At 38.1% G+C, this 14,230-nt stretch overlaps 1 protein-coding gene across 1 annotated transcript; it reads left to right on the plus strand.

Moving 5' to 3' along the window:
- The first annotated feature begins 517 nt into the window (after positions 1-517).
- Positions 518-3,316, plus strand: LOC120802087 (7-alpha-hydroxycholest-4-en-3-one 12-alpha-hydroxylase-like). Its single transcript, XM_040149540.1, has one exon. It carries the CDS (start codon positions 679-681, stop codon positions 2,212-2,214), a length of 1,536 nt encoding a protein of 511 aa, XP_040005474.1. The 5' UTR covers positions 518-678; the 3' UTR covers positions 2,215-3,316.
- Positions 3,317-14,230: the final 10,914 nt, after the last annotated feature.

Raw genomic sequence — 14,230 nt, forward strand, 5'->3', positions numbered from 1 at the left:
CTGATTGATTAGCATTTATTTTAAATCACCATCATAGCCAGATTAACATCATAAAGGGCCCCTAGACAAACATTTGTTGTTGGGCTCCTGTGGACCGCCATTCTAAACAGCTTAATTATTTCCCCAGAAACCCAGAAATAAACCAGTTCTCCAGAGCTGAAATGATGAGTTGATCAATCAGTTATAGTTGACCAACAGAAATGTATTTGGCAACAAGTCTGCTATTAAAAAAAATAATTGTCAGACGTACTGATAATGAAAATAATTGTTGGTTGCAACCTTGCCTTACTCGTTTGATGAAATAATAATAATACCTTACTGAAGTTTTTCTGTGTGTTAATTACTTAACACAAGTCAGGTCACATTGTATATAGAGCGACAAAGTCCACATAGGGAGGAGGATTGGGTGGATGGATGGGTAAACAGAACAAAGGACTTCGGCCTGATGATACATTTGTAACTGTGAATCATGGCACTGCTGAAAAAGAACATTTTGTGCCCGGGAGGGTAGTGAGACTATGTATATTTATGAGATTAATTATTATCTAATGCTCACAGAAAATTGTGTCATTCCCGGGGTGGTAAAACTGGTCCCCTGAGCAAAGGTAGGAGTAAATCTTTATTTATAAAGCAGAACCTTCACTACAAATCACTCTTTGGCTGCAAGAGAAATCAGTCATGACTTTGTTGCTAGCGATCCTTTTTGGTTTTCTTGCCTGTTTCACTGGAGGCCTGTACCTTTTTGGGGTGTTTCGACAGCAGCAACCAGGAGAACCACCTTTGGATAAGGGGCTCATCCCTTGGCTGGGTCATATCTTAGAGTATCGCAAGGACACAGTTAAGTTTCTAAAGAGGATGAAGCAAAAGCACGGTGATGTATTCACGGTACAACTGGGAGGCAATTACATCACTTTCATGCAAGACCCACTATCATTGGGGGCATTTGTTAAGGAGAGTCGAAAAACACTGGACTTCAATGCGTTTGCCAGGAACCTGGTGCACAGAGTCTTTGGTTACAAATCTATGGGGAACGAGCACCCAATTCTCATGTCAACCAGCCAAAAACACCTGAGTGGGGCTGGATTGGAGGTATTAACCCAAGCCATGATGTGTAATTTGCAGAACATAATGATGCAGAAATTTGACAAAGATGCAGACCAAAGGGAATGGATGGAAGACGAACTATTTATGTACAGCTACAGTGTTCTTTTTAGGGCTGGCTACTTATCTCTTTTTGGCAATGCATCACCCATGTCTGAAGGAAGTGTAGAGAAAGCCAAAGAGAAAGACAAAGCAGAATCAAAAGCCTTATTTCACGAGTTCTGTAAATATGACCACCTATTTCCCAATCTGGCTTATGGACTCCTGCCCCGAAGAGAAAAGATGGAGGCAGAGAAGATAAAGGAATTTTTCTGGAAAGCTTTGTCAATGCAGAAGTTAAAGACCAAGGACAATATCAGTGGCTGGGTGTCTGACATGCAGCGGGCCAGAGAGGAGATGGGTATAAAGGAGTCAATGATAGACAGGTACATGCTTGTGCTTCTTTGGGTTTCCCAAGGCAACACAGGGCCTTCTGCATTTTGGCTGCTCTTCTTCCTCATGAAGCACCCTGAAGCTATGACAGCTGTAAAGGGGGAGATAGATAAGGTTCTGAAGGAATCTGGGCAGGAAGTCGTACATGGTGGCCCTTTGATCAACCTGACCTGTGACATGCTGAAGAAAACGCCAATCCTGGACAGTGCTGTAGAAGAGACCCTCCGACTCATTTCTGCACCAATTCTCATCAGATCAGTGGTACAAAATATGACTCTTAAGATGGCTGATGGCTGTGAATACCATATTCGCAAGGGCGATAAAATGGCTGTCTTTCCTCATTCTGCTGTCCACACTGACCCAGAGATCCACCCTAACCCAGATTCATTCAAATATGACCGCTTTCTGAACCCAGATGGGAGTAAAAAAACTGATTTCTACAAAGCAGGGAAGAGGGTGAAGTATTACAATATGCCATTTGGTGCCGGGGTTTCCATGTGTCCTGGGCGGTTCTTTGCCAACAACGAACTGAAACAGTTTATTTTCCTCATGTTGGTCTACTTTGAGTTTGAGCTGAAGAATCCTCATGAGAAGATACCCGATCCTGTCATCGATCGATCGGGCTTTGGAGCACTTCATCCTATCAGTGACATCCAGTTTCGGTACAGATTCAGATTTTGAACCTATGATCAAATCATCTTTCCTTTTCCGGAGAAAAGATTTTCTGACTTCAACTGTCTCTTTAGTTTTATAGTTTTGTTTCTTGGAAACATGAGATTTCATGTACTGAAATGGGGCCGCTTTCATGCACTCATGAAACAAAACAACTTAATCTATCTGTCTATAACCTCGCTGGTCATAACTGACAATTCTGTCAAATGTTTCTACATTTTGTATAAATTTTTCAAATCATGCAATAATCTTCCCAAATAATAATGATCTCTGGTTACCTTTGGCAAACCCACTGTCACTGCATTATGGGTGTATACCAATAATCCCAAAATATTGCACTCTTTGGGTTTATGATGGAGTAAATGTGCCATGTGGTAATCACATAATCTTAGTAAATTATATAGTAACATAAATTGCAAAAATAATCATTAATTCAGCCTTGAAGTTTTTTTCTCCTCAACTCTGTTGTAATTTTTCTTCAGAACTGTTTGTGGTCTTGTATTGGATTGCCATATATTTACAGGTGTTTAGAATTTTTTCCCACTTCCATTTATATTAATGGTTGGAAACTATACTAGAAGCACTCTACAACACACTTGTCATTTGTGTTTTTTGTGAACTGAAAACTTGTTTATGTAACAATTCATATTTTGTTTCTCAAGACCAGTTTGATGAAGTGTTGAGCATAATATGTGGAATTTTTACCTGGACCATGGACCAGCTTCAGATGAAGTCCTGGTCTGGGTGCCAAAATTGCTGTTTTAAACTTGAGTTATTGAACCATGTATGTATGATCTTACTTTATGTACAGCATTGTACACTTTATTTAATCAATGCAAAAGCAATGTATAATTTGTCTAATACCTGCAACACATGAACACAGTTGCAAGTATTGGTGCCAACATTAATGAACATAATGGAAAAGGTCATGGTTATCTTGTGTTGGAAGTTTGTCCAAACTGTAAAAACTCTTGCATATCAATCTAACCACCTCACCTGTTCTTTGCTCGACCTGTTTTCTTCTTTTTGCTCACAAATTAAAGCCAAACTACCATACAGGCCAGGTATTTTGTCTTTACTTCAGTAACTGAATTTTCAGTGTTTTTCATAAAATTACCAGTCAGTCTTTGGTGTTTTTGATCCCTTCTTCTTTTGTCTGGTATGTTATTATTTCTGTTTTATCATTTTTAAACAAATATTCCCCCCGAAAAATCCATAAACTTTATTTTAAAATTAGAATACTGATTTTTTCTATTTTTAAAAGCCAGTTTAAAATCAACAAATACTGCACAGATCATGTTACCTTATCTAATAATGACGTGATGTTCCCTACAGAAAACAGTTTTCAATTTTTCAGTGGAACATGTCTCATTCCAAATTGGTTAAAACAAAGCATCTGGTCTCTGGCAAGAAAGTTACAAGTTGTTCAGTTACAACCTTCTCCTCTACTTAAAACTAGTACTGTACTTTGTCTAGTTGTACACCAACAGTCAGAAACTGTAGAGAAGTGTACTATGTGAAGTGCTTCCCTTTTGGCAGTCACAGTACTCCTGTGCTGCAGGAGATCTCTGGAGCAAATAGGCCAAGTGAAACAAGAAACCATCGTAAATGATGAATTGTGACTTCAGCTGCTTCCTTTTACCATTACGACATGACAAAAATAGCAAAAGATATCACAGTCCACATGCAATGCCAGACTTCTGTGGTGCTAAAGGATGGTGGCCTGTAATTGACAGAAACAACCCAGTCTGATTTAGATATTGATGCAAATGAGATAATGTGGTTAAGGTGTCACTTGATGGCTGCAATAATCAGAATATTGCCCTGGTCTGATTAGAGAGACATAAATTAGAGAAATAGAAATCTCATCAACTGGTAGCTGTCAAATCCTGTAAAATATGATCATTTGTTTTATGAAATCAGAGCTGATGTCCTTTTAAACTTTTCAAGGACCCAAGGATACCAAATATTTTAACCAAAGATAACCAAAATCTTGGTCCATCCTCCATGTCTTTCTCTCTTATTATCAAACCATCCCTACCTTAATTTCTCCCCCAGTCTTTCGCTTCCCCCCCTCCCTAAGTGTTCTGTCACCGTGGCTTGGTAATCATGCAGAGAACCATAAGAAATTTAAGCTAACTGTGTGGGTGAGGGGTTGGTGCAGTACTCAGCCTGGGCCCAGGAAGCCCCAGCTTTTTTAAGAAAAAACTCAGGGTATCGAATAAATCGGATGTTTAAGTCAAGTTGTGTGTTACTCAGAGTGAATAAGAGACAGAGCAGAGTAAGTAAGGAAGGGAGGAAAAAGAGGAGACCTGGGGATGTGACTGTATGACAGATAAATCAGGTTTAGGGGGAGGAGAAGAGAGAAAGATCCGGCACTGAAGGGAGGAGGAGAGCAGAAATGGAGGTCAGAGCGGGGGAGGAGGCAAGGAGAGGAAAAGAGTTAGGAGACAACCTCATCCACCATGGTGTTACATCAATTTGTTCAGCTCGGGGCTGTCAAAATTTATCAGTGGACTGGAAAGATGATAAATGGTAACTCTTTGCTATAGTGTGTACAGTGTATTTAAGGAGAATGACAAGAAGTGTATACAAAGGAACAGGTGTCACTTCCAACTTACATCCTTAGCAGCACAGGCTCCCAAAATCAGGTGAGTTCATATTTATGTAATATAGTATTTAGTCCTCAAAACAATAGGCTGACGCTTACTTACTTTTTAAATAACAAATATGGCCTCCATAACTAATGCTTATGTTTATTTATTTGGGTGTTTATACCTACGTGTACTATGACTGTGCTTAAGGAATTCCAAAAAGCCTGATCCTAATTTCATGTTTTTCACCGTTGCATGAGTTTTGGTACTGCAGCATTTTTGGATTTAAAATGTTCTCTTAATGTTTTTATGTTATTGCATCTAATGCATTTGTAGGTTTTTTGTTTGTGTTTGTTTGTTGTAAAACTGTAGTTAATGTTGTAGTAGACCTAACACCTAAATTGTAGTAGAGTGCTATTTTCCTGACATGATGGCTCATTGTTTTATTCTCATATTGCCAGTATGGTAAGTAGAAGCTTTTTAATTGCTCAATCCCCAATTTCCCTTTGGTTCTCTAAAATTTGCTTTGTTGTAGCTATGACTGTATTGTTGTAGGTCTCTCTGAATTATTTTATTCAAATGTTCATTTGTGCGTGTGTGATATCTCCTCTTTTGAGCTTATCGGACAGGATTCAGGAGAAGATGGAAAGGCTATGAAGACAGAATTCGCAGGCAGACAACAGAACAACAGCCAACCAAGGGATGGTAAGCTGCTTTTTGTTGTGCATAGAAAAACATTAGCTACAAGAAGAGGGGTGGAAAAAAGGCACACACACACACACACCCACACGCAAACACAGGAGTGAGAAATGTGTCTCCTCATTAATTACGGTCAAACGTGCTTACAGGAATCACAAAAATTTTTTAAATGAATAAATTATTGGATGACAGCATAGCACTACATCTGTATTTTGTATTGTTCTGTATTTTGTATTGAGGATTATGAAGGTTAAGTAAAGTTTTGAGAGGAGGTTGAAACTGTAAAAACCTGCAGCCTCCTCCTATAATCAATATGAGGTAATGCTTAATATTTTGTCATTTCTCTGGCATAATTCCATTGAGCATGCTCATGTTATAATGAATGAACAGTGATATCCTTATAAAGGTCATCAGTGGATTTGTTCGGTACTATAATGGCCAATGGGATGCAAAGACAGCTGAGAGGAAGAAGACTATTCAGACTCAGTTGCTTTTGACTGGCTGCTACACTGTCACATCTTTCAGTTCAACTTTAATAACTGTAATGTGAACTGTAACAAATTTACAGCAGGCAGAAAACGACTCAGTCTTGTATTTTTTTGAAAAAGAAAAAAAATATGAACTCCCAATTCACAGTCTGTCTTTTATTCATCTCTAATGAATGGGTCTTGTGGTATATGAACAAACAGAGAGAAAAGTGTTCTCTGAACAGGCAACCTGCAGCGAGAGCTGGTTACTAGTGGACCGGAAAGTGCAGAGCCCCAGCCACAGGCTGTCCTCTACACCATTATTAGACCAATTATAATGCTGACTCTAAAAGGGGGGGAGAGAAATTGGGAAAGACAGTGATGATGAAATATAAAATTTGACAAGTCAGGGAATTCGTTTGCAAAAACTGCATGATCACAAAGTTCACTTCCAGAACTTTGCTGACTTGTTATGGTAGGTAATGAATGTCGAAAGAACAAAGAATCTGAAAAAAACGTAGGAGAAATTCATTTGTGACATTTGATTTCATTGTGTAAAATCTACTTACACATTGAGCTGTTCATCAGGATTTAGTTCCATTAGTTCTTTGTAGAAACAGCCTACTGTAACTGAAGTTACAGTATTTTTTGTGCGAGATTTCCTCTTTTCGTTTATGCAAATAGTGTATTCTTGCTGAGGGATACAAAAAGAGAGAATATTGTTCTAAGAACACAGTAAGTTTGGAGGATACCCATTTCATTTGACTAACTCAGACTGCTAAAGCCTCATATTTGCTTTGGTTGAACTTTGAAATCAAGTTGCAACCCACTGTGATACCAATCATTGGTTTGTCAAACTGCCATTTTGGCCGTTGCCAATTTTGTTTTTTTTGGAGCCAGAAGTAACCATGTAAGGAGGAGAGGGTGGAGCTGGGGAGAGGCAAGGTGTAGATCTGATTAAGAAACCAAAGACACCATGTACACCCACCTATACCGGCAATATGACTGCACTAGGCTCTTGGCTGCACTGTGTTAAGTCATTGACTAAGTTAGATTCCATAATTCGTGGTAAATTTTATAGCGGTTAAAGTAATCTTAGTAGGTAATTGCACACATGTCCACATTTGGCAAATATTACATATATGAGGGGTAACCTTGTAACGTTATTGTAGCTGAAGTTAGCATGGGTGTAAGCTAACTGTGTGTAAACACTTTTAAACCATAGACTGGTAAAACCATAGACTGTACATAAAGGTTAAAACGTATTAAAACATTGTGTTTTAAAATTGGTTCTGAAAATCTAAGGTTACGTTACCTAACCTAACCAGCAGATAAGCAGATGAAAGATAGCTCATTTAACTAACTTAACGTTACACCACCGAACACTATTGATTAACATGTATTCTCAGAGATACCAGATGGACCAACCTATGTGTTGATGGTATCTCCAGCCATTGGTTTGGCTAGGTTGGTCCGAGTTGGAAAAGCCTTCTCCCATTCTTCAACTAGTCCCTAGCGAGGACGAGTAGTACCGGATGTCCTCTTCATCCACCGCGGTGGGAATGACCTGGGAGAATTGTCAAACGTCAGCCTCATCGCAACAATGAAGGAGTACCTGCACCGCCTCCACCTGTGTTATCCAGGTATGAAGATCACCTACTCTGGCGTCACCCAGAGATGCAGGTGGAAGACTGACAAGTTTCGCAGCCTTGTGAACAGTGTTATGGCTACATAATGTATGTTCATTGTTTAATTGACAGCTTTGTACAGCCCCCTCACATAAGGTTTGACAATCCTGGGCTATTTTGATTTTGGGCACGTGATGGAGTTCATTACTCTACCAGAGGAAATGATATAACAGTTTTGTTGAGTCCAACAAAGCCCAACTTCAGCAAAAGTGAAATGATCTCGTGTGGCAATTTATTCACTGTTGAAGCTGAGTCTTAATGGATTTTATTAGCCCTGAACATAGTCCACAGTGTCATGCCTTATGGGATGACTATTATTTTTGTTGATATAGTTTTTCTTTTAATTTAACACTGTTCAGTTTTACCAGCTATGCTCTTTCTCGTTTCCTACACCCTCTCTTATTTCTTTCCCACTCTTATTCCTTTAACACCCCAGTCTTACCACCCCATGGTTTTTGACACTGTCTGCCCCCATGGCGGATGTAGCTGTAACAAACTGTAAATAGTTTTAAACATTAGACTTCATAGTTCCTATAGTGAATAGTTATCAATTATTATAGTTAATATCAGCATTCTGTCCCAAGAGCATCACTTATTTAGAGAGAGGTTGTTACTGCAGTAAATTAACATTTAAATACTCTATCAGGTTGTCTTTTTGTCCCTTTCATAGTGAGGACTCACGATGAATAATGGCTCATTTTTGCACCTCACCTCCATTACATGTGGACTGCTGCAATAGCTTTTTCAACTATGCATTACAGCCAACCAACAGACTGTTGCACAATGCTCACTTTAATGGTAAAGGCAGCTTTTATTTGTTTACTCGGGCTTTGGACTTTACTCATAAAATGTACAGACTGCTGCTCCAAGTTCTGTAAACTATATATGAAGTATTATCTTTATGTTCTTGTTTCTGATGGCTACCATTTCTATTGTAATTTATGCTTTTTACTAGAAGTGATGTTGCACTGGAGATTTAACTACCTCTTTCTATTATGTGCACTGTCGTGTGACAGTTAAGTTCACCTATTTTTTGTATTTTTAATTTTTAAAGTAGTTATTTAATTAATCGATTTATTACATTCTTTTATACACCTTTCTGGTGTTGTTGATAGATAATAAAATTGTTGAAATTAATAGTTTTCTAATGTGTAATAAAGGTGTTTATGAAGCTATTGCCCTAAGTTTCTTAATGGTATTTATGGTGCATATATGGTATGAATTTTAACAATAGCAACATGCACAGTATTGTAATCATACAAGAACACATTGATTGATGTTTTATCAGAAGCTGTAATTAATTGGATTCATTGTGAGGCATACTGTAAATTTGTAAAAACAAGGCAAGAGTGTTCTGTATTTAATGGAAAGGCACATTTAACACATTTTTCAATTACCATAACTGTAGATATTCATATATATACTACACTGACATTTTGGAAGTGTCCATCAAATGAAAAACCATACAAGGATATGCAATATCATTTACTTAACCTAACTGCTTCGAAATCTAATTGTCAAATCTTCAGTACACACTAGACTTTGTTTGTCTAATACATACCTCTAAAGTGGTAACAATAGTATACATCTATTACAGGAATCACATTTTTCTCCTGGGTGCACTTCTGGTTGGCCAGTTCCAGCTGTTTCCTACTAAAGACCCCCTTGATGTAAAATGGGAAATACTTTCATCAGTGAAAGTGATGACAGTGCTAGAGTTGATCCATCACTTCATTACAGTTTAATAGTTTTAAAATTCTGTTTTTAAAAATGTTACTGCCATCACCGTTCTAACAACAGCAGAAATTAAGTCAAAGGCAAGAAATTGAACCTGTGTATACTAAAGACAGAGAATGATAAACTTCCAAAAAGTTGGTCTGTCCTTTGATCAGAGGAAGCTGAACTGGATGTGGTTTTCTGGCATTATCATCACAACCCATCTGAGAAGGTAGGAGGTTGTCCATGCAGCCTCCCTCCCTACTCCTCAACCAGATGAATGGCACCAAATACGTTGCTCCATCTATAAGGTCTTTCTTCTGTTGGCGGCCCTCAGTAGTATTGCACTTCAAGATACCTCCGCATTGGCTTGACTTTTCAGACCTGGAGTCTATGTCCATTTTTATATACAGTCTATGTTTGAAATGCATGATTACAGTGCCCCAAAACAGTTTTTGCACATATGGACGTGAGTATTGTTTTAAGAGACAACTTAAGTTTACATACAAATTTAGTCACTGATTTACAAATAGGTGGGAGAGCCCAATCTAGATGTAAATCATTCTCTTTGAAATACATTGACTCTTCAAGTTCAAACATTAAGCTCTTACTGAGGGCTCTTTGCAAGCCTCTGTTCAGTAAATGTCAAAACACTTGAACACTGGCTGAGGTCATGATGTCAAAATATATACACATTAATTTGGTGGTGCAGGACATTCATTTTAGTCATTGGCCTTTTGTGTGCTGCTATTGTGTTTATATTGGATTAATGTTTATCCGTTTACTTCAGAGTAAACTCCCTCTTCTCAAGTGACTTCTGCCACAGCCATTTCTCTTTATACAGTGCAGACAGAAACTCTTGAAATGAGGGCCTCCCCTAAAGCCAAGAAAACTATTAGATGGAGAATGAGGCAGCCAAATGTTGCTTCAATTTCCTTTGCTCCTTTAGCTATTTTTGTAAACAAACAAATAAACAACAAAACTCTGAAATCAAACATTTCTTGTTACTGGGGAAACAAAAGAAAAATGACATGAAAAAAACAGTTTTTGCACATATGGACGTGAGTATTGTTTTAAGAGACAACTTAAGTTTACATACAAATTTAGTCACTGATTTACAAATAGGTGGGAGAGCCCAATCTAGATGTAAATCATTCTCTTTGAAATACATTGACTCTTCAAGTTCAAACATTAAGCTCTTACTGAGGGCTCTTTGCAAGCCTCTGTTCAGTAAATGTCAAAACACTTGAACACTGGCTGAGGTCATGATGTCAAAATATATACACATTAATTTGGTGGTGCAGGACATTCATTTTAGTCATTGGCCTTTTGTGTGCTGCTATTGTGTTTATATTGGATTAATGTTTATCCGTTTACTTCAGAGTAAACTCCCTCTTCTCAAGTGACTTCTGCCACAGCCATTTCTCTTTATACAGTGCAGACAGAAACTCTTGAAATGAGGGCCTCCCCTAAAGCCAAGAAAACTATTAGATGGAGAATGAGGCAGCCAAATGTTGCTTCAATTTCCTTTGCTCCTTTAGCTATTTTTGTAAACAAACAAATAAACAACAAAACTCTGAAATCAAACATTTCTTGTTACTGGGAAACAAAAGAAAAATGACATGAAAAAACAGTTTTTGCACATATGGACGTGAGTATTGTTTTAAGAGACAACTTAAGTTTACATACAAATTTAGTCACTGATTTACAAATAGGTGGGAGAGCCCAATCTAGATGTAAATCATTCTCTTTGAAATACATTGACTCTTCAAGTTCAAACATTAAGCTCTTACTGAGGGCTCTTTGCAAGCCTCTGTTCAGTAAATGTCAAAACACTTGAACACTGGCTGAGGTCATGATGTCAAAATATATACACATTAATTTGGTGGTGCAGGACATTCATTTTAATCATTGGCCTTTTGTGTGCTGCTATTGTGTTTATATTGGATTAATGTTTATCCGTTTACTTCAGAGTAAACTCCCTCTTCTCAAGTGACTTCTGCCACAGCCATTTCTCTTTATACAGTGCAGACGGAAACTCTTGAAATGAGGGCCTCCCCTAAAGCCAAGAAAACTATGAGATGGAGAATGAGGCAGCCAAATGTTGCTTCAATTTCCTTTGCTCCTTTAGCTATTTTTGTAAACAAACAAATAAACAACAAAACTCTGGAATCAAACATTTCTTGTTACTGGGGAAACAAAAGAAAAATGACATGAAAATTGTAACTAGACTCTTTACCCCTATCTTCTTGCCTTCACCTCACCAACCTCACCTTGCCTGGTCACTGCCTCCCCTACTGCAGACATGTCAAGACCTGTTTGAGGTTCTGTCAGCTCAGGCTGCAGTAAGGATCTACAATATGTTGTTAGTTAACCCAAGAATCAGGGCTATCAGCTAAGAAGTGATCAAATCACTGCCATTTTTCCTCATCTGCAATTTGATTCCTCCCTGTATAGAGCTAATCCGAGTTGTTTTCTCCTTTGCTAGGTAAGATTTTCAGTTTAGTAATCTGATTACCCAGAGACACTTTCAAACCATGCTGTTAATCTCCACAATGCTTGCATTTTATTGCTTCATGGACGGTGAAGCAATAAAGCAAAGGTGAAGTGATAAAGCACAGGTAAAGAGATAAGGCAAAGGTATTCATTGTAATGTTTTTAACTACGGGTATATCTCAGCATGTACATCTGATACCAAAGATTGCGGTCTTGGATATTACACAACTGCCAGAGCATTGTGTTACTTCTGGCAGAGCCCAGAAGTTCACCAAATAAACCCTGTGATCAACACTCATAAATCCAACTCGTACAATAAAATGGGATAGTTTCTCATTCTCTTGCCTCGGATTATTTACTTATTCTTCCTACCCGCTGCCCACTTGTCAGTGATTATACTGATCTACCTCTCAGTCAACCCATCCTGTTCTTGCTCTGTTGTCTTATTCATTAAACTTGGATTTCTAACTCTTGCTTTGTGCATGTATCATTGAAAATATTGTCTGTCCATGGAGCTCAATTCTAAATATCCTTGTTGTTTTTATTGTGCTCCTGGATGCATTATGATTTTAAGTTGTGTTTGTGTTTGTTTGTTTGTTTGTTTTTTAAAAACTATAATAAGAATTAGATTCAATAAGACTGTAGCACATGGGGTAACTTGCAGAGAATGGCCACTGCACTGATCCTTTAATCAAACAACATTCAAAATGTTTAAGTAGATTTTTGGCTCTGCCTAGAGTTACTGCCTGATTAAATACGAACAGTCTAAGTAGTTTAAGGGATATGTCAATTCAGAGATAATTCATATTGCTCCAAAATTGCCCAGTCTCTCACAACCCAAGTCACTGGCCTACAGAAACAGTGTGACATTTTAATACACAGATTCAACAATAATGACTTATGCATTTGTCTGTGACATCCTTTATTATGCTTATTAGACAGCATTGCCCATCTCGAGTTTGACAGATACATTCTGACATGACAAATGCCCAGTGGATTGGAATAGAAAGTTAAAAGTAATGAGATGGCTAATAGAAGGACTTCTTTCTGTGTGGAAATTGAGATTTTTCACTTGACAAAATGCAGATGGAGTTTGCTCAGTTGTCACAGAGAATGATTTGGTTGTCATCACGTGACCTAAATCCATTTGAATTCATTCAATCTCCAGGATCCTTGTTGTTTAACAGTTGTAGCACTCCCCACAGCTGCAATTTTCCTTTCACAGTGCTCCTGTTTATAGGGTGTAGCAGACATCTTACAGTGATGAAAGAGTCCCACTTGGATGCTTCTGGTGGCGCTGGTTGAGTTGGCAGCGTCCATCTTGGGCCTGAATATGGTTGGGATTCTCATTATCCACTCTTTGCAACCACTGGTGCCGAATGAATCTCTTTCTTTCTGTCATCCTCTTCACTAATCAAATCGTTAGTTCTGTGTAGGAAAGACTTCACCACTGAGCCTTTATGTTGTTATTGGCGGTTATGGAAATGGCAGCATGCCATTTTCTTCCTGTTCACTCATGAACTTGTTTTGTTGGTTGATGGTATTGTTGGGTGAAGCTGTCGGTACTGGAAATGTGCATTTTGATCAAAGTTTCATCCACTTACATGTACCAGATGTCAGGTGGAGTTGGAGCTGCTGTCAGTACAGTCCGTTCAAAATGTTCCATGTCCAAGTTAGCTACAATGACCCCATTGTTCCTTTAGTTTTCTTATATTTTATAGCCATGATAACAGCATGGCTTTATAGTGCATTCATGTGGTGTTGGAATAATCAGAAAAATTAATTCCTGATTGGGAAAATTCATGTGAACACCCCTCAAGTCGGAGCTACAACTCAGAAAGTCAGTGAGAATTTTGGGACACGACTTGCCAAGTTGTTGATGTCCTATACCCAGAAAAATGGCAGATGAAAGTAAATGTTTGATTGATGGTAAGAAACTTTTGATTAATGCTTCAAATTCACATATTACATATCAGTTTTTTTTGTTAACATTCAGTTGCTGTCCACATAGAATGACCTAGATTAGTTAGAAAAGTTACTCATTAGCTCTACCCCTGATCACAATACTTTAGTGGTTTCAGGGAATGTACTGGTTCTGGGAGCAAAAAAAATTATAACACATCTTCTTTGTAGTGTCCATGTTGTTTCCACATTCTGACTTAAAAGCATATAAACACACCAAAGTCGGAAGAACGACTTCCAAACTTGCGAAATGGGACCATCCGAGGAGCATGTGAATGTGATATAAATCTGTCAATCCATTTCTTTAGTCCAGTCCATTGCTATGGAATTTTGTACATACATTCATGGTTCCCTAAGGATGAATCCTAATGACTTTGGCTACCCTCTGGCTTTTCCTCTAATG

Source organism: Xiphias gladius, chromosome 17, assembly GCF_016859285.1.
Source record: "Xiphias gladius isolate SHS-SW01 ecotype Sanya breed wild chromosome 17, ASM1685928v1, whole genome shotgun sequence".
NCBI classification, from domain to species: Eukaryota; Metazoa; Chordata; class Actinopteri; order Istiophoriformes; family Xiphiidae; genus Xiphias; species Xiphias gladius.